This window comes from Watersipora subatra, chromosome 9 (genome assembly GCF_963576615.1).
Source record: "Watersipora subatra chromosome 9, tzWatSuba1.1, whole genome shotgun sequence".
NCBI classification, from domain to species: Eukaryota; Metazoa; Bryozoa; class Gymnolaemata; order Cheilostomatida; family Watersiporidae; genus Watersipora; species Watersipora subatra.
The window spans coordinates 54,871,392-54,898,127 of record NC_088716.1 but is presented as its reverse complement, the minus strand read 5'-3'; the positions used below and the strand labels follow the sequence as shown (position 1 = coordinate 54,898,127).

At 36.9% G+C, this 26,736-nt stretch overlaps 2 protein-coding genes across 3 annotated transcripts in view; one reads left to right on the top strand and one right to left on the bottom strand.

Moving 5' to 3' along the window:
- Positions 1–472: 472 nt before the first annotated feature.
- LOC137404650 (uncharacterized) lies at positions 473–24,385 on the top strand. Its single transcript, XM_068090874.1, has 15 exons — positions 473–982; positions 1,475–1,629; positions 8,236–8,348; positions 8,496–8,774; positions 9,174–9,303; positions 9,734–9,899; positions 10,032–10,117; positions 11,445–11,585; positions 15,978–16,234; positions 16,381–16,577; positions 17,430–17,735; positions 18,122–18,275; positions 18,369–18,557; positions 19,420–19,537; positions 23,752–24,385. Exons 1-15 carry the CDS (start codon positions 565–567, stop codon positions 24,010–24,012), a joined length of 2,970 nt encoding a protein of 989 aa, XP_067946975.1. The 5' UTR covers positions 473–564; the 3' UTR covers positions 24,013–24,385.
- A 151-nt stretch (positions 24,386–24,536) lies between these two features.
- LOC137404651 (xaa-Pro aminopeptidase 1-like) overlaps positions 24,537–26,736 on the bottom strand; it is a 40,684-nt gene continuing 38,484 nt past the window's right edge. For both annotated transcript variants that reach the window (XM_068090876.1, XM_068090875.1), the window contains exons 18-20: positions 26,068–26,147; positions 25,525–25,620; positions 24,537–24,746 (exon numbers count right to left, since the gene is read on the bottom strand). In XM_068090876.1, coding sequence (XP_067946977.1) covers positions 24,537–24,746; positions 25,525–25,620; positions 26,068–26,147 — 386 coding nt within the window. The remainder of the gene's footprint in view (positions 24,747–25,524; positions 25,621–26,067; positions 26,148–26,736) is intronic.

The window sequence follows — 26,736 nt, the reverse complement described above, 5'->3', positions numbered from 1 at the left end:
CATGTATTATGAAAATTTATCTGCGAATGGAGTTCTTCAGTAACTAAAAGGTTATTTTTCAGTTGGAGTCATACAAACAAAATTCATACATGAAAACATTGCGCCTACTGTGAATGTTTACACATATGTGGCCAAGTTCAGTAATTATGAATGGGCTCAAATCACTACACTATCTTGCATTGACCTGCAAAAATGGATGATTAAAAATTTTTCCTGGATGTCATCCGTTTGATGCAACTATACACGTAGTCTCAGCTTGAAGAGATGAAAATCATTTTTTGAATCGCAATCATAGCTATACGGGAGCTATAGATGGTATTTTGACTACAAATGCTCAGGTAGCCCAAACGGATGACAATAACAATCAATTTCTTGCTGATTGCGAAGTTGTCCTCTACCGCAAGTATAGCGTCAGCCAATTGCCGTTTGCGTTGTCATTCGCTCCATTCCAGTTTAAATAGGTCAACATTGAAAGACGCTTCAGTCATAGTTCATAGTTGTAGTGCTCAAATAATGTTGTAAAACTGGTGAAGGTCCATACCTGCTGCGAATTTTTGATTTACCATGGATCGAAAGTTTCTTTTAATTATCTATCTTACTGCCTTGACATTATCAGTGTTTGGAGAAAGCGTATATGAGTGGATGAAGTACGACAACTTCGACAGGATTATTGACAGAATGGACGCAGTTAATGAATTTAATTGTGTGGCGAAAAGTCGAGAAGAGTTGCATTTTCCAGCTTCATCTGTTAGCAACCAAGTGAAGACTAATAAACTAAGAACATCAGATTTTGAAAGAAACTACTATAGAAATAGAACAGCCCTGCTACAGCTGCATTCGACAGTCCTGACTAATGCGTATAAATACAGCTATCTTTTTCAACGCTTGAATCAGACATGGAACGCCGCTGATCAACCTAGTTTATTTTACTACTACTTGGGCTTAACTGCAGACGTTACAGCAAACTTGGGATTGATAAACGGTATGCTTCATAGCCATCACTCTCTCAGTCATAATAATGGTTGTAAATGCTATTATTTCATTTGTGCTCGAACTGCTTTGTAAGTTCAGTTAACCTCCCTATAGGTTAACTATAAGGATTTGGTTAAGGGTTTGTTTAACATAGAGATAGTGTGGCAACTCCAGTTGGTGCATAATAATAAATTGATAGGCCTAAAGTTAATCTATTTTAGTTAAGGTAGGTCATCGTTTTTAACTTTACTGATGGTCTTCTAAGTTGAACAGTTACACTCTTAAACAATTCACTATGCACTAGAATATGTTGATTTGTTTGGTAGCATGCAGAGGCTAATCAATCTTTGCAAGGTTGTTTGGTATACTAAAGCTGTGTTAAAGCATTTTTACACTTATATAATTCATGAAGGGGATGTGGTGCGATAAAAGGCATTTTTAGATTTAATTTTTAATGGTCAAGTTTATAAATGTTAATTATTTCTGGTTTTTTTGGTTTCAGGTTCAGCAGTGTTTTTTGATCAGAATCTATTCTACCCTAACTTCCTATCTCAAGTTCCTGTCAATCAAACCATTCCACTTTTTGGACCTCGCTCTTGGCGCATAGACGATTTCAATGATCCTGCTAACTGGCTAAGAGAGCCAACCAATAACACAGTAAGTAGCCATGCATATGAAATTGCTGTAGAGTTGTTGATTAGGAGATGGGAACGAATATAAATTAGATAGAATGTTGACGAAAATTACTGTCAAATTTACTTGAAACATTTTCGCTTGACCCTTGTTAGACTGATATATGAATTGCTTTAAATGAATGCTTGCTTACCCCGACATCTTTCATTCCATCATGTTTGGCGATCTATGGAGGTTCAACATCATGTATATATATATATATATATATACACAGTCAACCATGGATAACTCGCCCACGGATAGCTCGAACACATGGTTAATTCGAACGGTTTCTTTGGTCCATTCCCACGTAATGATAAATTGCTATAGATAACTCGAACTCAACACTGTTAACTCCAGCTGTTTTTTTGCCCAACAGCTACCGAAACGGTTGTTATCGCTTTAGAAAATCACTTTATTCCAAGCCATAGAGGTAAACCTCAATTTTTCGTAATTCATAAGCGTCGTTATTACCACCATCGGCAAAATATTTTTGTCAACGACTTTTCTAAAGGTTTGGTGAAATTTGATTTATACCAAACATCCGCTTAGCGATCGCCCTTCGGAAGCAAGGTAAAGTGAGGTAATCTTTGCATAAACTTCAAGAAAAATCGGCAAAATTGATTGTGGGTAAGCTCAAAAGAAAAAGATGTCTTTTCTTTTGAGCATTTCAACAATGATCAAGTTTTGCTAATGTCAATCTAAAAACCGTCCTGGCAATAACATCACCTCAAACAACGAACCGATCTCAAGTGATAGAAAGATCTCTATACTTTTTGATAAAAACGTTTTAAACTTTACATTAGAAGCATTTAATTTGAAACAAGCCATTTGTGCTTTTAATTTATATTATAGTTTGTATATGTACATGTATTTACAATTAAATAAGTAAATACATGGACTTGTGACAGTACTCTGATAACTTGAACGCTCTGATAATTCGAACACTTTCGCTCGGTCCCGTGAAGTTCGAGTTGTCCATGTTTGACTGTATATATATATATATATATATATATATATATATATATATATATATATATATATATACAATTATACTAGCTTAATGACCTGGAAATAAAAAAGTCTTTGCACAGAAAACTTATTTTTATTTAACCTATAACATTAGCTACCCTTGTAACTTTCAAATTTTATATCATGAGCAAAGTATTTTGTGCAGTTCAAATGAATTAAGAAAAACAATAAAACAACTGTAAAGTTTTTCAAATTTTTTGCAAACAACTGTAAGTTTTAAATTTCATTATTTGAAATAAGTGCTTCGTTAAAATAAATTGGGAGAAAAAATAAAAATGTAAAAGTGTTTAAATGTAGATGTGAAATCTTTAGCAAATAATGGCTAAATATAGTCTGTTTTGCTACGATTACAATGAAATATTATTTGGTATACAATTTTATGATTTTAGTTCATTTTAGTGTTGGCATGCGAAAATATCGTAGGCTATAGATGTACATAGAGTCGTAGAGCAGCCCATAGTAATTATCTAATGCAATCACCCCCTGGCAAAAATCATTATTAAAAAGTAGTACCAAAATATTATGCTAACCTTAGTAACTATAGGTACCTATAATTACTTTAGTGCATTTTGTGGTTATGATCTGCAGCCCAAGATAATATAACATTACATTGTACTTCTTGGAAAGTTCTTACCTTCAAGACAGACGTGTAACATAACGCCGATTCTACCTTAAATGAATTTAGTTTACTAAACACACACTTGAAGGAAGTTTTAATATGTATTTTAGTAAACTTTGAACCAAAATTTTATTATTTATCCCTTTGCGAATCCGTTTTTATCATAAGTAATACAGCTGAACTCGCCATGGCGAGCAACGTATATTTCTTAATAACGTTTATAATCAGTGCACAAATCGCCCAATTTTAATTTTGAAAGAAATTGTTTTAAACATCCTGTGGCAGAAAAATTTGCCCTAATGAAAAAAATAACGAAAAAGTATTTTCTCCTAAAGTCGGGTGGAAAATATTTTATAACAGGGGCATTATAACGCATGGGAGCAATACTCAAATAATACGTCATTACATGCATACGCTATACAGTATATGATAGTGTCTTGGATCACTATGCCTCGAATAGCTCAGTGGTGGAGTGTGCATTTTAAACCTGCGGTCACATTCTCCGTGAGTTCAAATCCATCAGAATGCGGAATTTAATTTTCAAGATTTTAACAGCTATAGCTGGAAATACACAGACAAGGACAGACACACAAACTTTGAGATATATATATATATATAGATACATGTAGGTATAAGATATATATTTACAGGCTGTGTAGGTATCTATTTTACTACGTTTTGCATTGTGTTTTGTGATGTGAAGGCAAGACTATAAATATAAGCTTTAACTGCACAAGCTCTATAATTACTGTAATGATGCCTCTCTGCCCGCATGTGATGACCAAGGACAAGTAAAACTTTAGAAACATTAGCAGAGTCCTACATATTCATTGTATGCATTGATCAAGGTCTTTGTATGTTACTAACATAGGGCTATCAGCATTCGGCTTGGCTCCAGACAGCAACGAAATGCATCACCGGTGCATCGGGTGCATCACATAGATATTTATTGTGGCTGCACACACACACACACACACCGAGGCTACTAAACGATGCGTCATGTTGAAAAATAGATGAACTCTTTCGCTACTGTAAGCCGATGTATCGGCTATCGCAGTAATAGAAGTGCAGACCGTAAGCCGATATATCGGCTTATAAATAGAACTTTTCTTTTCAGCACGAAGCCTACACATTAAACTAGACCAACTAAATTTTGTCTCCAACGAAACAACCTTGTTGCCAATTCTGTGCAACCAATTGAAAATCTTTTTGCTCAGCAATTTCATTCCTAATTATTTTTCCAAAACAGAAAAACCAGATCGCTATCGTCATGGCAATAAGAAACCCACTCCGCTCGTTCAATGTAAAGGAAGCGTCAGAAGTTTTGTGAGAGTGGGATTCACTGAACAATTTTATACTTATCTTGTAGAGAATTTTGTTCTGAATATGATGCATTTTACAGTAAAGCGATATCTGCTTTGTTTCTCTAGATATTGCATAAATACTAGTGGTATATCGAATTTTTGCAAATTCGTTTGAATTAACATTGTTAAAATAGCGATTTATCGCAGTAGTGAAAGAGTTAACCAATGGGAATTAGCCTTAGTCATGTAAAGGCTATGCGTCTTTGCTGATGTTTTTTATCATTATCAAAGTATTGTCATGACAAGCGGCTTGAAGTGTAGCCATGGTGATTTATGAGACAGTAAGTGTAAGTCCATGGTGATTTATGAGACAGTGGGTGTAAGTCCATGGTGATTTATGAGACAGTGAGTGTAAGTCCATGGTGATTTATGAGACAGTAAGTGTAAGTCCATGGTGATTTATGAGGCAGTAAGTGTAAGTCCATGGTGATTTATGAGGCAGTAAGTGTAAGTCCATGGTGATTTATGAGACAAAGAGTGTAAGTCCATGGTGATTTATGAGACAGTAAGTGTAAGTCCATGGTGATTTATGAGACGGTAAGTGTAAGCCCATGGTGATTTATGAGACAAAGAGTGTAAGTCCATGGTGATTTATGAGACAGTGAGTGTAAGCCCATGGTGATTTATGAGACAGTAAGTGTAAGTCCATGGTGATTCATGAGACAGTAAGTGTAAGTCCATGGTAATTTATGAGACAGTGAGTGTAAGCCCATGGTGATTTATGAGACAGTAAGTGTAAGTCCATGGTGATTTATGAGACAGTAAGTGTAAGTCCATGGTGATTTATGAGACAGTAGTGTAAGTCCATGGTGATTTATGAGACAGTAAGTGTAAGTCCATGGTGATTTATGAGACAGTAAGTGTAAGTCCATGGTGATTTATGAGGCAGTAAGTGTAAGTCCATGGTGATTTATGAGACAGTGAGTGTAACTCCATGGTGATTTATGAGACAGTAAGTGTAAGTCCATGGTAATTTATGAGACAGTGAGTGTAAGTCCATGGTGATTTATGAGACAGTAAGTGTAAGTCCATGGTAATTTATGAGACAGTGAGTGTAAGTCCATGGTGATTTATGAGACAGTAAGTGTAAGTCCATGGTGATTTATGAGACAGTAAGTGTAAGTCCATGGTGATTTATGAGACAGTAAGTGTAAGTCCATGGTGATTTATGAGACAGTGAGTGTAAGTCCATGGTGATTTATGAGACAGTAAGTGTAAGTCCATGGTGATTTATGAGATGGTAAGTGTAAGTCCATGGTGATTTATGAGACAAAGAGTGTAAGTCCATGGTGATTTATGAGACGGTAAGTGTAAATCCATGGTGATTTATGAGACAAAGAGTGTAAGTCCATGGTGATTTATGAGACAGTGAGTGTAAGCCCATGGTGATTTATGAGACAGTAAGTGTAAGTCCATGGTGATTTATGAGACAGTAAGTGTAAGTCCATGGTGATTTATGAGACAGTAAGTGTAAGTCCATGGTGATTTATGAGACAGTGAGTGTAACTCCATGGTGATTTATGAGACAGTAAGTGTAAGTCCATGGTGATTTATGAGACAGTAAGTGTAAGTCCATGGTGATTTATGAGACAGTAAGTGTAAGTCCATGGTGATTTATGAGACAGTAAGTTTAAGTCCATGGTGATTTATGAGACAGTAAGTGTAAGTCCATGGTAATTTATGAGACAGTGAGTGTAAGTCCATGGTGATTCATGAGACAGTAAGTGTAAGTCCATGGTGATTTATGAGACAGTAAGTGTAAGTCCATGGTGATTTATGAGACAGTGAGTGTAAGTCCATGGTGATTTATGAGACAGTGAGTGTAAGTCCATGGTGATTCATGAGACAGTAAGTGTAAGTCCATGGTGATTTATGAGGCAGTGAGTGTAAGTCCATGGTGATTTTTGAGACAGTAAGTGTAAGTCCATGGTGATTTATGAGACAGTGAGTGTAAGTTCATGGTAATTTATGAGACAGTGAGTGTAAGTCCATGGTGATTCATGAGACAGTAAGTGTAAGTCCATGGTGATTTATGAGGCAGTGAGTGTAAGTCCATGGTGATTTTTGAGACAGTAAGTGTAAGTCCATGGTGATTTATGAGACAGTGAGTGTAAGTCCATGGTGATTTATGAGGCAGTGAGTGTAAGTCCATGGTGATTTATAATACAGTAAGTGTAAGTCCATGGTGATTTTTGAGACAGTAAGTATAAGTCCATGGTGATTTATGAGGCAGTGAGTGTAAGTTCATGGTAATTTATGAGACGGTAAGTGTAAGTCCATGGTGATTTATGAGACAGTAAGTGTAACTTAAACTGCTGGAATGTTGAATTAATTTAAAGTATTTATAATTTTAGGTTTATAGTTCTTTAGGTTTTATGGCTGTTTTCTTCAATTTTACATTTCTTCCTTTGTATTGCCTTCACTTTGTTTGTTTAGATAGCAACTAAACATGTTCAGAGATTCAACATTCAGTCGATTCAAAAATGTTTGCTCATGTTTTTCTTTTAAATGTTGTTTTATGCTACGAAACGCTTTGCTACCCCTAATGTTTTTAAAACTAAAAAAGGACCGGTACAGAGCACTATTTACTATTATTTAAAAGTCTTAGAATCAAACTATTGAAGGAAAACTGCGTAATGGTTTACAAGGTGTTCAGGAACTTTAGATGTCGTATGTTAAAAGTTACGTCGCGTGCCAAGAAAAGTATTTGCCCAAATTTTTTTCCCTGTCAAAACTTCATATGATTGAGTTGCTGATAAGTTGTGATTGGGCTTCATATTAAATTGTAAAACACGTAAAATTGTAAACATTGTAAAATGTTTTGTCGTAATAAACTGGTCGGTTGTCATATTGATCTGACCATGGTAGTGTCTTATATGTGTTTTAAAATTCTATTTGACATCTTAATTATCACTTCACAGCTACTTTCAATTGGATATACCCATATGGTTGTCCCATTTTTGTTCATGCTTATACAAATAAAAAAGCACCTAAAACCCAAGAAATAAGATCAATGTGATATGCCAATGTTGAATTCGCCGTTACTTATGCCAAAACAATTATTTGTAAAATGTTATACGGTATAATTGGCTGTCATCATTGATACTGAAATATTCAGACATCGAACTTTGAGACTAGATACCCTAGTGATGTCACACAGTAGGTGAGTTGACTCACTGCGGTTATAAAATCTTGAATGACTGGTATAGACACATGTAGTTAAAAGATTTCTTGTTCACCAATAGAAAGCCAAGATAGGAATTTGGTGAGATATTTCATAGCTGAAAAATATGCTTTAACACGGAAACCTTTAACACAGAAAAGCTCATGAAACTGTGTGATGATTAATATTTCTCAAAAGCTGAAAGATCTCTCTATTTCAATTGGCAGATTAGAGCTCCGCTAGATGGCCAGGATGCTTTTGCAGACAGTTTTTTTCATGACAAGATTGGTTCTTGCCAAAGTTCAGCTAGTCATATTCTAACTATATATTCTAAATGTGTGATCTTAGTATAGATGCGCTATGTGAGGTTTCTGTAAGTTTATCAATGGACTCGTGTATTTCTATACTTTCAGTTTACTGTGACAGACTACGGCGCTGGACCCACCAGGAACTACACCCTAGACGCTTATAAGATAAATGACTGGTATAACACGTGGCTCCCTCAGCTCCTAGATGATGGCAGATCGTAAGTATCTTTTGTTCTCATAGGTCCGTCAGCCATTTGTTGCTAGAGATGACGGAACTTTATATCTCAGCTTATTAGACCTTTGCAAACAGAGCGGAACTCTTTGCGCTCTCCGAGTTTCTTTTAAGAAGAATTACTCACTTGTAGGGATGAGGTGAATGTCGATCTTGAATACTCCTCAGTCACTGGGTCCAAAGAAATTGTTGCTGGCTTCAAGTTCGTGGGGCCATACTCGCCATTCATAACTGATAGCGAAGAGAAGCTGCCTGTACTCTTTACTCGGCCATACTTCGACTGCGGTCGATCTAACAAGTGGATAGTCAGCGCGGCGGCTCCTATACTCGACCGACTTCCCCGATACACATATGATCCCGATGTACCAGGGAATGTTAGGTCTGGTGTGTATGAGGGGATCAGAACAAACAAGTAAGCCTTCTCTGTTGTTACACTCATTAGTCAGTTTCCTGGTTGGGTTGTTGGTACTCCATTTTCTTGATTTCCACTTTGTTCATTAGGATTTGGTCTTTGTTTGATAAAAATTGTTTTTGTATTTTTATGTAAGAGACAAGTTAAATTGAGCTGGTTGCCTGAAGGAATTATTCTTAATTATTCTTAATCTCAATATATAATTACATTTCTCTGTCAATTACTCAGCTGTCTAATTAATTGAAGACTGTTTTCAAGTCTGCTTTTAAATTTTTGATGCCGTTTTTATTTTAAAAGTTATTTTAGAAACTCTTTCTTGCAATTTTTATATTGTTGCGCAATAACCTTTCCGTAGTCAACAATATCACTTACCCACCTGGTATGACTGAATGTTTATAGGAGGGTCGGAGTTGCTGTTGCTGACGTAGACTTTCTCAACATAGACATCAACCCCTGCAAACGTTACACCGGCGATGATGGTGATAACTACTTCGGCAACATAGATCGTTGTCATTGGGAGAGCACTTTTGTATGTTATTTCGTTTTTTTTTCCATTGGATAGATGTCAACTCATTCTGCAATCTGTCTTAGGAGTATGTGTTCTTGTATCATTACTAAAGCATTGTTTAGAACGTCTACTAGTGTTGTGTGTACCGGCATTTTCCTTACAATTCAGCATGCAGTAGGAGTAGCAGCATGCAGTACTAACATTACTACTATTAGTGCTTATTATCACCGACATGCTTCAAGTAAGCCTTGAGGGTTAAACCTTCAGGGGTGTTGGCTTCTTATTTATCTCCGGCAAGGTTCATGGCCGGGCAACTGTTCCGTCTCACTCCTTGGTGATACCGGAGAGATCCTCCGATTGACCTGGGTGGACTGTCCCTCTACTCAGGCCCTTGCATGTCTAATAATAGCGTATTATAATTGTCACTAATGAAATTTTTTACGCATTACAGTGTAAGCCGCTGTTTGGATTCGGCTTCCAGAGGGGCGGGTACATCTGTGAGTGCCGGCCAGGATTCCGTTATCCAGACTACATACAAGGTCCTTACCTCGGGGTCGCTATTGAAAGAGCTACCGAGGAGGAATATAAAGCTGGCTTTCACTGCCTTAAGAGCGATGGTGAGTAGCTGACCCGAGCTGCTGTCAGGCCAAGCTGTAGACAGTCCCTCAGTGGTTCGGTGTACCGATATTTGTCACAGCGAGCATTGATTGCATCACTGTAACTTATATACAATGTGTTCATTATTGTAGACTTGTATGTCGTTCCTGAACTGAATGCCGAGCGAGAAGACAATTCTGGTATTCGAGGAACAGTTAATAAGAGAAAGAAGAGAGAGGTAAGTAGTGTCTTCTTCAGCATGCATGGGCAGTTTTAGCTGCCAATTCTGTTCACTAGTTTTCTTCAACTTGATTGGCTATGCCAGTTCTGTTCACTAGTTTTCTTCAACTTGATTGGCTATGCCAGTTCTGTTCACTCGTGCTCTTTAACTTGATTGGCTATGCCAATTCTGTTCACTAGTTTTCTTCAACTTGATTGGCTATGCCAGTTCTGTTCACTCGTGCTCTTTAACTTGATTGGCTATGCCAATTCTGTTCACTAGTTTTCTTCAACTTGATTGGCTATGCCAGTTCTGTTCACTCGTGCTCTTCAACTTGATTGGCTATGCCAGTTCTGTTCACTCGTGCTCTTCAACTTGATTGGCTATGCCAATTCTGTTCACTAGTTTTCTTCAACTTGATTGGCTATGCCAGTTTTGTTCACTCGTGCTTTTCAACTTGATTGGCTATGCCTGTTCTGTTCACTCGTGCTCTTCAACTTGATTGGCTATGGATGACTGCGCTGAACACTTCCTCTGTATGTTCCAAAGTCTAGTCAGATTGATTGTTATTTTCACCACTATAGCAAATGCGTTTGCATTCAATTTTTCTCATTTGACAAATGATGTTATTGCCTTGTTGATACTACTACTCATTAATAGAAATATTACTGCTATTTAATGTCAGTTGTAGAAGTTTCTCACGAAATTATTCTATCAGCAAGATTCACAGAGACCTTCCACATCTAAGTTTTACAATTTTCTATACACGAGTACATTTTATTAATTTTCAAACTTTGTCTAAAATTTATGTTGTGCTAGCTATATCATTGCTCTAGCAGCAAAGAAATTCAAAGTTCCTCATTTCCTTTTCGTTTGCATTATTAGATACACAAGTTAAGTCAATTTTGTCTATTTTCATTTAGAAATTTAAATGAGTCATTACAATTTACTTTAAACCAAACTGTCAGTAATGTTAAGCAATTATTATTTTTGAAGGTAATGCTTTTTATTTTGAATATCTGAATCTTAGATTTATGAAGAACTTAGATACATCGCCATATATGCTATGCGCTATTATATACTGCCGATTTAATTAAAGTTTAAGACAAAAGTGCAGTCTGATTTCGATTTCGCTCATTTTAAGTTCTTTTTTGTATCCCGCATAGCTAGAAGTAAAACTTTATTTTTATCTCATGTACATGTCTGGGAGAGCGTAACTGATATATTGAATTGGGGGCGTAGGAAGAAGTCGTACCAGTCCCCTAACATGTTTGCTGTTACAAGCTCTTCCTTGTGGGTATAGGAAAGAGAGACAGACTCACAGCCAACGTATTTTATTCATTAGGTTGAAGCTGCCAAGAGTGAGCTCAATGATAGGATTGCTGAAGAGGACCAGAAGCGGCAATATATTAGTGATGCTATGGTTGGCATCACTAAATATTCCAATTCTCAAAAGAGGTTTCTTCGTAAAGTGGTTCCTAAACAGGTGAGTATTGTCTCTTTGCTCTTGTGCTTTCTTTTACATAACCAACGTTTTATTAGAGCTTGCTTTTACCCAAAATCTTTTTCTCTAAAAGTAATAGAACTACATACTAGAGCTGCCCCGGTTTTAATATCGGTATCGGTGCCGATATGGGTGTTAAGTATCTGAATCCGTATCGGCCGATCTTTTCTTGAAAATCGGATAGTTCAGATACTTTTTTACAGATCAACTATTTAGCAGAAAACCGTATTTTAGCATGCTACACTAATAAAAAATTATCAGCTGCAAGTTCCTTACTTTTACCTAATGAATTCCGGGCCTGTCACACAAGCTATTTCATGTCTATAGCCTAATAAACATCTACACAGCTGAGGAATCTTTTGGCTTTAGTCAGGACGTAATCACAAAGTGCGGTATTTCCCAATTACAGCGATATGATTTATCGAGAATGCCAATCGAGAATAATGATGAGCAACAAGAATGCGGTGTAATGTTTCTATTTGCTAGCATTACGAAAGTAATTTGAGTAGTCGATGCATAAAGCTATTCATCTCTCTCTCGATCCTGATGATATGATGTATCGTTTGTATTGCATAAAATAATCTCATTGGCTGATCGGTATTTAGCCTGTCTTCCATCATCTGTGGCTAGTAAGTCCTTCAGTACGACTGGCTACATCGATAGTGATAGAAGATAAAGGCGTCTCACTGAGGTAATTGAATCACTAACGGTAATTGAAAGAAACATTTATTTGAACTAAACTTGTGCAGGCGCAGCAGTTCGTTCAGCAGTAGAAGAGAGACTTCATGATCACAGAGAAAGTTGTACCACTAACAGTAATTACCATTATTAATAGGTAACAGTTTTCAAGAAACATGGACTGTTTTGTTACTAGATGCACGGTATGGCAGTATGTGAATATATATACATGTATATCTTCTTTCCATAAATGCAAACAAATAAATACATCAATATTTATATTTTCTTTGAATTATATTTATATTTGCATAATAAAATTAACAATTATCTACGCAACACAAAAGATCTGAAGCGGTATCTGAATCGGATTATTTTTCAATAAGAATCGGTATATCGAATCTTATTGAATCTGAATTGACTGGTGAAATTAGAATCGGGGCATCTCTACTATATACAGTGGAACTCTACTTATGAAAGCGATTCGTTCCGGAAGCCGTTATGTAAGTAGAACATTTCGTAAGTAGAAACCGATTTCACCATATAAATGGCCTAATTTGCTCCAAGCCTCCACTAAACTCGGATATAACATTTGTATAAATTATTATAACTATAATTATAACAACTACATTATAACGATGATATCAGCCCAAATTTTTGAGTTGCTGGAAGTTGTCTGCTTCTCAAAAACTAGCAGGGGATCAGTACAGTTATAACATATTTGCAATAGCAATTAGCTACGAACGATTATCTATTTGTTGTAAACATATATCTGGAAGTATTTAACATATATCTGGAGGTATTTAACATATATCTGGAGGTATTTAACATATATCTGGAGGTATTTAACATATATCTGGAGGTATTTAACATATATCTGGAGGTATTTAACATATATCTGGAGGTATTTAACATATATCTGGAGGTATTCAACATATATCTGGAGGTATTTAACATATATTTGGAGGTATTTAACATATATCTGGAGGTATTTAACATATATCTGGAGGTATTTAACATATATCTGGAAGTATTTAGCACATCGCAGGTGTATTTAACATATATCTGGAGGTATTTAGCACATCGCAGGTGTATTTAACATATATCTGGAGGTATTTAGCACATCGCATGTGTATTTAACATATATCTGGAAGTATTTAGCACATCGCAGGTGTATTTAACATATATCTGGAGGTATTTAGCACATCGCAGGTGTATTTAACATATATCTGGAGGTATTTAGCACATCGCAGGTGTATTTAACATATATCTGGAGGTATTTAGCACATCGCAGGTGTATTTAACGTATATCTGGAGGTATTTAGCACATCGCAGGTGTATTTAACATATATCTGGAGGTATTTAGCACATCGCAGGTGTATTTAACATATATCTGGAGGTATTTAGCACATCGCAGGTGTATTTAAAGATGTAGTTGCGTCAAATTTAAGTTGATCTTAAAAGAAAGCATTTTTTTTCTCTATCAGTTGATATGTCTTTTGTTGTGTTACGCGATCGCATTGCCAAGATATTTGAAGATTAAAACCGAAAAAATCTGATCGCCGTAAAAACGCTCAGGCCACCAAAACGTGCCCAGACTTGCCCAAAATGATGTCACGCGTTTGGCAACCTGTCTCTATCTCTCGTATTCACATCGGGTATTTGCGATAAAAGTCTAGTCTTACGCGGCTCTATTGGCATATATCTTATTTTGTATTTGCTCATGTTGGCTAGAATAAAATTTTAAATCCTGCTACAGATGCATTATTATGAATGTTTCAAAGGCCTCAAATAACGAAAATTGAAAATTTGTTCTACTCACTTTCTCCAAATGTTGTGTAAACATTTGGGTACCGACTACCAATTCTACCGGTCTACGGTAATTCTGTCAAGTCACTTTTGTAGAACGCGGTCTTTGTATCAGCACAGTTCTGCAGCTACCCATACAAACGATATACAGCCTCCCATAAGCCCCGCCCACATTATGTCGCCTATTACCTATTGCCTACGTACTAGTTTCTTACTAGTATTATTCTTACCGAATACTAGATAAGTGAAATAAGCAAGCCACCTCTTTGAAAAGAATATAGACAGGGATAGAGTTTTAAGGATGAGAAGTCTGCTACAAACTGGATTTGAACTCACATTCTCCAGTTCTGCGGACACCCATATACCATATCCGATTCACTACAATATTCTGCAAATCATGTTTTGCATTATCTTCAACAATATTATTTTATTATATAATTTTTACAAGCAAAAATATTTTCATCTCGGCATAAAGCTTTTATTAAAAATATTCATCAAGTCGTGGCCACTCACATAGTATTAGCTGATACAATAAGACAAATTCATCTACTGCAACAAACTCAAACAAAACATCATGGCTTATCCAGCACGCATTCAAGTCTCGCTTTCTCCTTTATGGCAGTTTCCACACTGACAAAGCTTCTTCGGCTGGTGGGACGACATAAACATTCTGTAATCAGTAAAACAAGTAAATGTAAACAAAGTAGATGCAATAAATATGTCATTCATAGATTATCATTCTAAAGCGTATCTATTGACGGCTTCCAAATTGGGAGTTAAATAGATTGCGAGTGTAATTTTAAAAACGAATAAACATTTAATAAAGGCACAAGTACGCCAAGACAACTATTCGAAGCTTTGGTTCTGGAAATTAAAGATTTGCAATGATCAATCGATTTTACCCACTTCCTACGAGTGAAAATAATTTGTAATCATGACTCTAATTTACCAAAGAAAATTCGAAAAAAATATTATAGCTAGGTAAAACGGCAGATAAGCTATGAAACGATGATTGGAGATAGCAAAGAATTATCATTTTATTAATTAGTATATGTATTTATGACTATAAAAATATTACATTTACTGAAGTATAGAAGACTCTAAGTTAATTTACCTCCATTCTGTCTTCCTCTGCAGCAAAACGCTGCTGATGCCTGTCAGCTTTGACCATAGGCTGTCTACTCCAATCTTTTACTAAAAGTTGCTCAGATAACTCTGAGTCGCAGTCGCTCGAACTTGAAGCCATTTTAAAACTATGTATAACTTAGTAATTGTTGAAACGCGTTGAATCAGTAACGATGAGAATGAATTCTCTAATTAGGAGAATCTTCGAGATCACAGACAACGCGTTTTACGAGTGATAACATTTATTACGGCCTATATAAAAATTTCGCACGCATGATTGGCTAACGAATCGACCTCATATTTATTGCTCGTGGTTTCGTTTCAGATACCTTGCTTGTGACGTCACGAAATAGGCACCCGCTGGAACGTGAGCTTTTTAAAAGAGGGCCTCATTCAAACGCATATATCTCTGGACAGGGTTCGTCTACAAAGACAAAAATGGCATCAATTTGTAGCTGATGTTTTAGCCTTTTATGGGTCCTAATTGACTTTTTTGACGCAACTACATCTTTAACATATATCTGGAGGTATTTAGCACATCGCAGGTGTATTTAACATATATCTGGAGGTATTTAGCACATCGCAGGTGTATTTTGCCAGGTGTATAAAACATTTTCAGCTCTCTATTAATCACAAAAATGTAGATAAGGCAAATATCATTAATTTAACCCGTTTCTTTCTGCAAAATGTGCGCACCTTAGATAGATTTTCCCTATTGTATCGATTTATCTGATAACTCTATTGTGGTCTGTTGACTACTGGCAGATGTCAACATTAAGAGAGGCAAAAGAGCAAAGATTCAAAGAACGAAGGGTTGCAGACTTGGACAAGATTCCTCCTGAAGCCATGACTTACTTGGCTGATCTCAACTCTGACCTTGGCCTTGGAGCAAGAGGGCGTCGTCTTGTTGCGCGTCACAAAACCAAGGTGGAAAAGAAGACCAAGAAAAGCGAGGTTAAAAAAGAGGAGAAAGTTTTATCCAGAAAGAAGAGAACAGCATTCAATGCAATCAATTTTGACAGGTGATATGCAGGCGGCTGTTGACAATACCCATTTATCCAGTTACCTTCCCTGTCAGGATAATATGATCTTGTATGAAACGCCCTGACTGATGCCTAGAACCCATTTCTGTATGCCTAATCCATTCCACCAAAACTTGTTCTTGCAGAGCCACTCAGGTGTTTGACCACAAGAACAAGATCTCTGGAGCCAACTGTAAAAGCTTCTCTCCAGAAGAGCTGATGCTGCCAGGAGATGTCAAGTTTGGTGTAGAGAAGGTTTTACAGAGATTTGGCCGAGTTGGCGTTCGTCTTGCTGACTTTTTGTCTAGCTTTCTTCAAAATGTGGATGGGCAGCAAGATTATGGTAGGTTGTGTGACCAAATGTGGCACACCGTGTACCCGACTAACTGTTCTTTGAAATGCAATTCCATGGTAGTTTTAGATGGCAAATCTATTTAATATGTTCTCTGGTTTATCGATCTCTAATTATGGTCGTCCGTTTTCACAGTGCAGCGCTGACAAGTGTACTGTACTCTGTCAAATATTCTCAGAATCTCGTATATCTACACTTAGTCTAGTGTACTATGGCGTATTCTAATGTATCTATACTTTGTGTAGTGTACTCTCTTGTGTATTCTCATGTATCTATACTTAGTGTAGCATACTCTCATGTGTATTCTCATGTATCTATACTTTGTGTAGTGTACTCTCATGTGTATTCTCATGTATCTAAACTTAGTGTAGTGTACGCTCTTGTGTATTCTCATGTATCTATACGTGGCTTCATGTATTCACATCAAGGTGTATCCTTTGTTAAGTAATTTATGGAGTTTTGAGTTTACAACCTCCATTTTTTATTATTGTTACAAAGAATATTAGTGATCTCAGGGTTCTCATGTTAATGAGCATAAAGCATAAGCATAAAGCATGTTAATGACAAGAGGTTGGTCTACTGGACATCATTTTTATTTAGACAAAGCCGTGTCAGTATTTGTATATGTATCCGATAGTCTGTTCGAGAGCAACTGTTTGTAACTTGTGTTTCTTATACATTTCCTAAATTCGTCCATTCCAGCTTGACTTGGTTGATAGGTTTTAGCTAAAACCAAGTGGGCAATAATTTTTTCATGCATTCAGTAATGGTTGTTGTACACACAGACAGGTTAGTCCTATTTTGTCAGATTACATAAGGCTACACGGACATACATTTTCTCAGGTACGGTTAAGGGAGACAAACTCCTAAAGGAAGAACAGCTTTTCTCCGAGGTTGTCTCAGTCATTTTGGCTGAACCGGACATCGAAGGCATTGGTCTCCTCTTTGATACGGACCAGTTCAAGACCTACGCAACTATTCGTGCTGACACAGAAAATTTGGAGGGAGCGCTGCGTCAGCTTATGATGTCTATTCAGGGCGAAGTAAATGATGATGAGCTCCTGGAAGAATTAGCTAAGATTATTGCTGGTACTCCATTTGTGCGCGAAGTGACCAAGGAGCTTTTCGGACCATATGCGTACCAAGTCGGTAGGAACTCTTTTCACTCAATATTTTCATCTGTTGCATGTACATATCTAACATATATGTTACATGTAACATATACATACATGTATATCTACATGTAACATATACATACATGTATATCTACATGTAACATATACATACATGTATATCTACATGTTGCCAATATCTACTTTCCTCACTCGTTCTTCATTGTCAGCTGATTTGGCAGGTTTCTGATTTGAACAAGCGATGCAATAGCTACAATTATTTCTTCACCTTGACATGTTAAGTTAGGGTTGTCTAGTCCATCGTATTTCACTGTGAATTAACTCTGCGTATTGCTTCGTAACTCACTTTATGTTACATTGTGTATTATTTGGCCAATGTTAATGTTTAGTATTGCATTTTAGTGGATCCCGAAACAGGACTAGACAACTACAAGGCTTCTGACCTTGCCGGAGACCGAATGAGGTACACGGAGAAGGAGTGGTTCAAGGATATAAAGAGACGCTGGTCATATAACACAGCGGGACTTAAGAAGTATATTCTCAACCCTTGGATCAGGTGATCATATATCTTTTTCTATTTTCTACCATCACTATATGGTCTTCATTCAGCTCGTTCGGTAGATTGCATACTGTGCTTTTGCTTCTCTAGGGCTGATGATGCTGGGAAGAATATAAGGAAGCACGAGGACTACCCACTAGTGTGGCAATCCGCTTCCTACGAGGACGGCATCTGGAGTGACCCTTACTTTGAGTGTGATGGATATGTTAAGGATTGGCTGCTTTCCTACAGAATACCATTCTTTGGTAACACAGGCTATGGAAGTCCCACCGAGTTCAGGTAGACCTTTTAGGGTCATGGTATAACGTAGTCATTTACATACGATAGACCCTCGCCGTACGACATTGATTCGTTCCAGTGTTGGCATCGTAAGGTGAAAATTTCATAGAGGTGTATAGAAACCCATAGTAATTATCTAATGCAAACACCTGGTAAAAAAACATCCAAATTTTATATAAGTATTGTACATATTCAAAATTAGTAACAAAATAGTATATTAACCTTGGTAACAATAGTTATTCTACCAGCTGTTCTCTGGCTTCATTGCATGGTAATTATTTTCTTCTTCCTTTAATGTCGTTATCAATCTTAGAACCCATGGCTAATGTATTAAAGTTATATATGTAGTCATATAATTATATACGTATAATGAATTAAAGTTTATAGTGAATATTATATTAAACGCTGAAATGCGTAATAAATTTTAACTTTCGCTAACTTTTCGCTAATTTTCGTTTCACTCACGCAATATTAAGCATTTACAAAACACAAAGAATGCTGAATTGAGACAGTGAGCATCATATCGCTTTCAGGAGTTTTGGGAGGGATTTCTGCCAATAGCATATCGGCATCATCGTGACTCCGACATTAAATTTCAAGAGACATTTTTGGTAATGTATAGCGGAAGAAATGCCTTAACGAGGGGATGGAAAAACAACGTGTTCCACATTGTAAGGCGAAAAGACTGTTAAACAGGGACATTGTAACTCGGGGGCACATTGTACAGTCCGTATTACATTCTCCATTTCTTTTCAACCTTTTTGATGGATCTATGAAATTTTCACATTAATATTAGTCTTAGAGTATGAAGTCTCTGTCAATCGCAGTATGCTGTTTTACATGCATTATTTGTGTTTGACAGAGGTGTAGTGGTTGTTGACGTCAAGTTGGACCTGCTCGATATAGACCAGTGCCCGTCTGACTTCTTCGCCTCAAATGCTTTTATGGGCACAGCTCGCTGCGACTACGCAACTACATACGTGAGTTCTGTTCTTTTCCTTATTCACCCTTATCGCTTGTTCACAAATATCACAATACATTTTGCATCCCTCGGTTCCTTGATCAAAGCAATGCCTGTCGCCTCTTTGTGGTTCATTCATTTTTTAAGATGTGTTTGTCAATATTTCACCTGATTCCTTCCTCTTTAGTTGCCAAATCTGTTTACTTGCCATATGTTTTTGTCGGGAAGTGCTACATGTATTACCGGTGCTGTAGTTGTTATCTGTTGTTATCAGTCAAACACTAGCTCATGTCTGTGTGCTAATTGTCATCTTTGTAAAGCACTCGCTAATTATATCCATCAGATATTAAGCACGCGTTAGGTCTTATCAAGTATACTCCGTCAGTTGTCGTGATTAACCAACTAATGCATATGCCTAATGATCTTGCAATACAGTTCAAAGTAGGAGCCCCAGCTTGTTAGATGACAATGGAAGAAGTGTGCAGGGCATTTGTAGCTATAGCAGTTAGTTATGCTTTTGGATTCACTTTAAAGCCTTTTGCTAGCAGATCTAGTTTGATCGTTCAGCTATCGTCAAGCCTTTGGCTTATAAACCTCAGTAAAATATTGCTTCTCACAAATCTTTGTTGCATGAAAAACATTAAATTTATGAAATTGAACACAAAAGATCGGCTTGTTGCCCAATGTCATGGCTTGTTGCCCAATGTCATTCGCTATGCGCTACGTTCAGTTAATTAAATCTTTCATAACAAGGCTCATAATTGCACCTATTGCGCCTTGTTCATGCGCAATAGGTGCAGCTAAAGCGTGCACTCTTGTATTGGCCAATCACTTTGGGTGCCATTTCTCCTATTTAGAGGTATATTATGCTTGCGATGACCCATAGTTTTCTTCCATGATCAGTGGGTATTAGACAACCTCTTGATGCAGTCAAACCATGTAAGCTCATTAACATTATTATTCATTGCTACTTTCCAGGACTAATTGTAGTTGTCTTCCTCTGATGCAGCACAACTCCAGCTAATTTACTACTTGCAACCATCTTGTTGCTGCGTATGTTATAGTTGATTAAAAATTTAGTGTGTTTATCTGACATTGCCCATACTTTGTTGCCTCGCAAACTGTAAGTAAACGTTATACACAGTAAAGATAGATGCTGAAAATAAAGGTATTTTTATCGCTGTAATAGCTTAACTATTACTATAATAAGAGCTGTATTCATCCATCTGTCTGTCCAAAGCCACAGTTGGATGTCGAAAAAAATGTTGCTTCGTATGGGATTCGAATTCGTATTCATAAAAAGAGGGTTTCCCATCTTTTGCTAGCCCTATGATAAACTGTGCTTCAGTGGGTTAAATGTTAGATAATTTTATGAGTCTATTTTTATATTTAATTCGTTATGTACAAGGAAGTGTTTTGTATTGCCACACAGAATAAATAGGTTAATTTTGTAAAAATATTCAGAAATTGAACATGGTACTGAAAGAATGCTTATTCTAAAAATGGAGATCTCTTGTGTTTGCTGGTTACCTTGTTTCTACCAAGTGTGATTGTCTTCATTTTGTGCGCACTACAATGATTGGCTGCTGGGGTGTGTTGTGTTACAATAGCAGCCCTATGAGGGTGTAACTCTACAAAAGCCTGGCTTGTAACAAACATGTTGGGGTTTGGCACTAGCGGAATTATCACCTGACTTCTGTGAGTGATAAATTCTTGGTGGCAAACATCAACATTTCATACACGCTGCCTTGTGCACCGCATACACTTTAGTGCTTTAGTGCTTTGGATTCACATTATGTTGTGTATATTGGCATACCAACTGAGGTGTCACAAGGCTACATGGATAGTTCTATGTATACTTATATATATGATTTGATATGTGCACCCTTAGATCAGTATTCACCCACTCGCACTAGTTTTAATACTAACGCTCTCGTATATTTTTTAAATACTTGGCTTCCAAAACACAGTTTTGCTATGGTCTTCATTACTCTTCTGAGCTCTGCATTGTTTTTTCAGTCAATATGCTTATGTAGCCAATAATCATAGAATATATCATTTGCTGTAGTCTCACTGTTGCACCTACTCTAAATGTATATAAACACACAATTGAGTTTCATCGTGGAGTGAGTGTTTTCAGCGAGGTAACAAAACGTTCATTAAAACCACTTAGTATGGTAAGTTACGCACAAGATGGATTGACCTATTTCCATCGGTAACCAATCACAAAGTCCACTCACTACTTCAACACGCCTACCTTGCGAAGAAATAAACAAACTAGTCTTCTGCTTGATTCTTTTCCGCTTTGCTTCAAGAAAATTGAATTATTTCCAAATTAAGCAGTAAAAAGTTACAAGTTGGTTTAACGAACAAAGTAAATTGATCGTTTTTTATTATCAACTTTTTAGTATTACAGCAAAGTATTGAATTGATAGGACATAATTTGAGTGTTTCAGCGATCTCTGTCTAGTTGTTAAATTTTAGAGGTTTTTTGTGGTCAGACTTTGCTATAGCGTACAAGACCGATCAGTTTTTTTCACCCATTTTAATAAACTTCAGGGTAAACCTTTAGGTAGTTAGTTTGTATTTGACTAGGTTTTTAGATGAGAGCCAATTAGCAAGCTAGAGGCCTAACAAGGGTAACTCCAACGTTTAATTGCTGAAAGTAGTGTGTTTGGGTGGGCAAGACTTGTTCATGGCTTACATATGAGATATCGCCATCAAAAATGCTGAGAAACTCGCTAGCGTGTTTATACCTTGAGAGTTCCACTGTTACACGCACAAGTCCACAAGTCTCACTGCTTCTTTTGTTATGAAGCATTTACAAAACTTGGCTGATTATTATTATTAGCTATCACCGAGCCCTTAAGGCTGGTTCACACTATATCGCCGTATCTCGGCGTTGTTGCCACAATACTTCGGTGGCTGTCGATGATAACAATGTTCCCAAACCACAAGCATCCGCAAACACTCCGTAACTTAGTGTTCTCATTTTTCTTTTTAATTTGTTGCAAAGAAACCTCTTGTTTTCGCGTGCTTGAATCAAATGCTAAGCCCACAGCAACTATCATAAACGGAAATGAATCATGCTATCCGCGACCACAAATTAATATCGCTGAAATAGTTCACATTGTACATGCTGTCGTCGATGCTTGGCGACATATCCGTGTTGCTTCGTCGATGCTATCGATCCCTGGTGCACATAGTCAACGATGAACACTGAAAGGACAACTCCGACATACGGTGATATAGTGTGAACCAGGCTTGATACCTCTTCTACTCCTGCACTACTTCCTTGTATTATGTATTGCTATATAATTTGAGGTTCTGGTGAATTGTCACAGTGTCACTATAATTCCAATCCACTGTGAAAGTTTGCAAAGGTTTCAATTGATCTGGTATCTTAGTGATAAAACATGTTCAATCTTCACATACATGTATATTTACAATGGAATTTTAATTTTCCCTCATCTTGAAATCTAGAAGCAATGCAACTTGTGTTGTTTATGAATTGTAACATGCTAAGGGAGGCAATTCCATATTTGGTTTTGATGGAGTTGAAAAAATAAAAACATTGCTTTTTGAGAATTATCAAAGTTATTGAGTGTATACAGTCATTAGATGGGGTGTATGTGTCAGTGAACATAACTAGCAGCATCTATATATAGGCTCCCTGTAGGGGGGTGGGTAGCTAGCAGCATCCATATATAGGATCCCTGTGGGGGGGGGGTAGCTAGCAGCATCCATATATAGGCTCCCTGTAGGGGGTGGGTAGCTAGCAGCATCCATATATAGGCTCTCTGTAGGGGGGGTGGGTAGCTAGCAGCATCCATATATAGGCACCTTGTAGGGGGGTGGGTAGCTAGTCGATTTAATTGTGTCAGACATTTGTGATGTTGATTTTCTCAGATGAAGAGAGAGTCTGACAGTTATGCGATGGCAAGTGACCATTTATCTTTTTTTATGTTTGTTTTAGAAACAGGTACCTTTCATGGTACTTGAATTAAGTTGTAATGCTAACGTCCAAATCGAGAGAGCTCACTGTCAACATTTTGTCATTACAGGTTGATTCTTTATCAATAGCTGTTGCTCCATCTCAGTCCAGTTCTAATTATTGTAACATTCATACAATACTCTAAACAATACTCCATTTGTTTGACTGGACACGCTCGTTCCTTAGCTCTACTTTTATGTTCAACACCAATAAAACTGTAATGCATGGCTTGCTTGCAGTGTCAGAAGATAGAGAATAGAGGTTTCAGGCTGCACAACGGCTACCGGTGCAACTGCAAGCAGGGCTATGAGTATCCATGGAAGGGAACAAATGAGTATTTCTACACCGGGGACCTCATTGAAGCCAATCGTAAACGATTCTTTGAGAACAAAACCAACAGGTACGAAAGGATGATGTGCAGAATGTCATCGGCATACCAGATCTCACCCGCTCTACTAACCGTTGGTTTGGCAGCCATATTTGCCCTTTTGTTCATTTAATTGTTTATGCATTTTTCATCTTGGATAGTCCAAGCTGTTGTCATTTCGGACTCTCTTGTCATACATTCCATATGTACATTCCTTATGCATTATTTTTATACATTAAGCAACATTCCAGCAAGTTTAAAATTATTTTAAAATTAAATGAAATTTTACTATTTTACATTCCATGATAGGCTGGCGTGTTAGCTGCTATGTGCTTGTATCCAGCCAACACTATCGTTTTGACTACTTTTATACTTGTGTTAAAATAGTATCTCTGGCGAACTGCTTGGACTTTGTACAAAATTGTGCATCGTATTAGGCACAATTTCTTTTATCTATATTGCTTACTAGTATACACATTGTATTGTAATAAAACATTTCTACAAGTGCCTTACTTGTTTGTAACATAAAAATTTGTATTTGTTGATTGATATCTATAAGGATAACTTGAATATTGTCACATGAACGCTCGGTGAGAAACCTCTGCAAGTAAAAACGGCCATAGCCTTAGGTCACAGTGTAACTGACTGTTCACACTTTTACTTTAAGTAGGTTAGTACAAAGGCAACTGTAATTATAGCAATCGAAGCAAGGGCTGTATTTCCGCTGCTGTTTACATCAACTCCAACTAATGGGACAGGAGCAGTTCTTTCTTCCAGCCAATCATAAGCTTCTGTCAATTGCGCATCTTTTAGAGCTTTTCCAGTTTTCTCTAGACACAACTTGTGGTAATTGTTGAGCCATTGTCTCTGATGAATACAATATCAGAATATCAAAGATATGCAATATTTACGCTAGTCTAAAGGCGTGTTCACACTATATCGCCGTATCTCGGCGTTGATTCCACAATATTTCAGTGATCGTCGATGATAACGATGTTCACACTATCACAAACCCATCCGCGTTTGCGTCAGGAAATACTTCGTGACGAAGTGTTCTCATTTCTCTCTTTAAATTTTGGCAAAGAAACCTCTTTGTTTTCGCGTGCTGGAATAAAAAACTAGTCTCGCAGCGATTATCATAAATGGATATGAATAAATCACGCTATCCACAACTGAATTACCATCGCCGAAATGGTTCACATTTGAAAGGCGATCGTCGATGCTCGGCGAAATATCGGAAAAGTTTGACAGCTGCAAACTTTCCTAACGTGTCTGCGATGCTTCGTCGATGTCATCAGTTCATGGTTCACATAATTGACGATGAACGCTGAAAGAAAAACACTGACTAACAGCGATATAGTGTGAACCAGCCTTAAAGCAAGGCTGCAATTTTCCCAATAGTAATTACCACCCTGTAAAATATTTATCGGCAGTAGTCCGTGGCAGTTTTAAGGTGATGCCTGTAAATTTTGAAGCTGAAGCCAAAGGCTCATATTACAACTCTTGGACGCTCACAAAATCAATGTCTATGTACTACTAGCGGTTGTGCAATTTTCCTAGAATTTTGGTGATGCTGCCTTCGCGGATGCCTCAAGGTATAGATTATTTATATGAGCAACCAGCAAAACCCCTTATTAAATATTACCTGCTTGTTGTCGAGCATTTCTAGGTTCATCAGATTCTTTTCGAATGGAACTAAAGCTATGGGCTCAAACTCCAAGGTCTTATTTGTGCCTCCATACTAAAATAAGAATGTTACCAGAAGCCATAATGCCAGTTATAGATGTACATGTACATGTATGTACATGTATGTATGCATATCATTAAAATTTCATTGTAAAGGGATAACTGTGTCCTCAAATCGGTTGAAATAATTTGTACTTTATGATGTTGATACAACTACTAATGCCATCAAAATTAATATATTATATGAGTGATAAGCATCAGTTATGTAATGAAATATTTTGAAATTCTTTGAAGTAAATCGCTAAAGAAAGGAACCCCTTAATATCTCCTTTCTTGTGCTTTGCCTTTTTTCACAAATTGATTTGTAGCCACATAGGATTTAGCCGGGAACTTACCTGTCTGCTCTATATGAAACATAAACATAGGATTTACCCAGGATATTACCTGTCTACTCTATGAATCACAAGAGCAGAGGCTTAAAAGTTACATAATATATTTTTACCTCCGTTTCAACATATGCTGCCATAACGATAGTCTCCAGTCGTACTCCAAATTCTTTCTTATCATCATAGTAACCTGGCTCTGAAACAGGTAAAAGAAACGCAAGGTGCATGACATTGTTAAGAAAAGTTAATTCCTTTATTCTTGTCACATGAATATTTTGTTACTATCGATGGCTCGGCATATTTTAAATTTTAGAGTATTTTTTCGAGCAAATTTTAATTATGGTTATTCAAAATAACATAAAATTGTATATTAAATAAGTTCATTATTTACAAAGAAAAATAATTGTACATCTATTTAACAATTTTCAAGTTTCACAATCAACTACAATTTAAAACTAACTACCTTGTAATTATTTACGCACAAAAATTTAAATGGAAACTGCATTTTAGAGAACACCTCAGATGTGAGTATGAAATACTCTACTGTGCACATTTCTGATACTATGTTGATAGCGTTTCAGTGTGTTATTACAGATGACTCTTGACCTATGTACGATCATGTACGTGACACTCCTGTGTACATAATTAGTTACAGAGCTTTTAACAAATCTGTGATACCAAACATTGTCAACCTACAAGTAAGGTAAGACAGTGCGAAAGCTGTTCATGGCAAAATGCAGCAAAGGGACATGCATTTTATCACCTGCCGGTACAACCTCCAGCGA

Excerpts from the sequence above, each read along its gene's own strand:
- LOC137404650 (XM_068090874.1), top strand. The coding sequence starts at position 565 with ATGGATCGAAAGTTTCTTTTAATTATCTATCTTACTGCCTTGACATTA. Across the intron at positions 10,118-11,444 it reads ATAAGAGAAAGAAGAGAGAG|GTTGAAGCTGCCAAGAGTGA; the intron begins GTAAGTAGTGTC and ends TTTATTCATTAG. Across the intron at positions 17,736-18,121 it reads ACCATATGCGTACCAAGTCG|TGGATCCCGAAACAGGACTA; the intron begins GTAGGAACTCTT and ends ATTGCATTTTAG.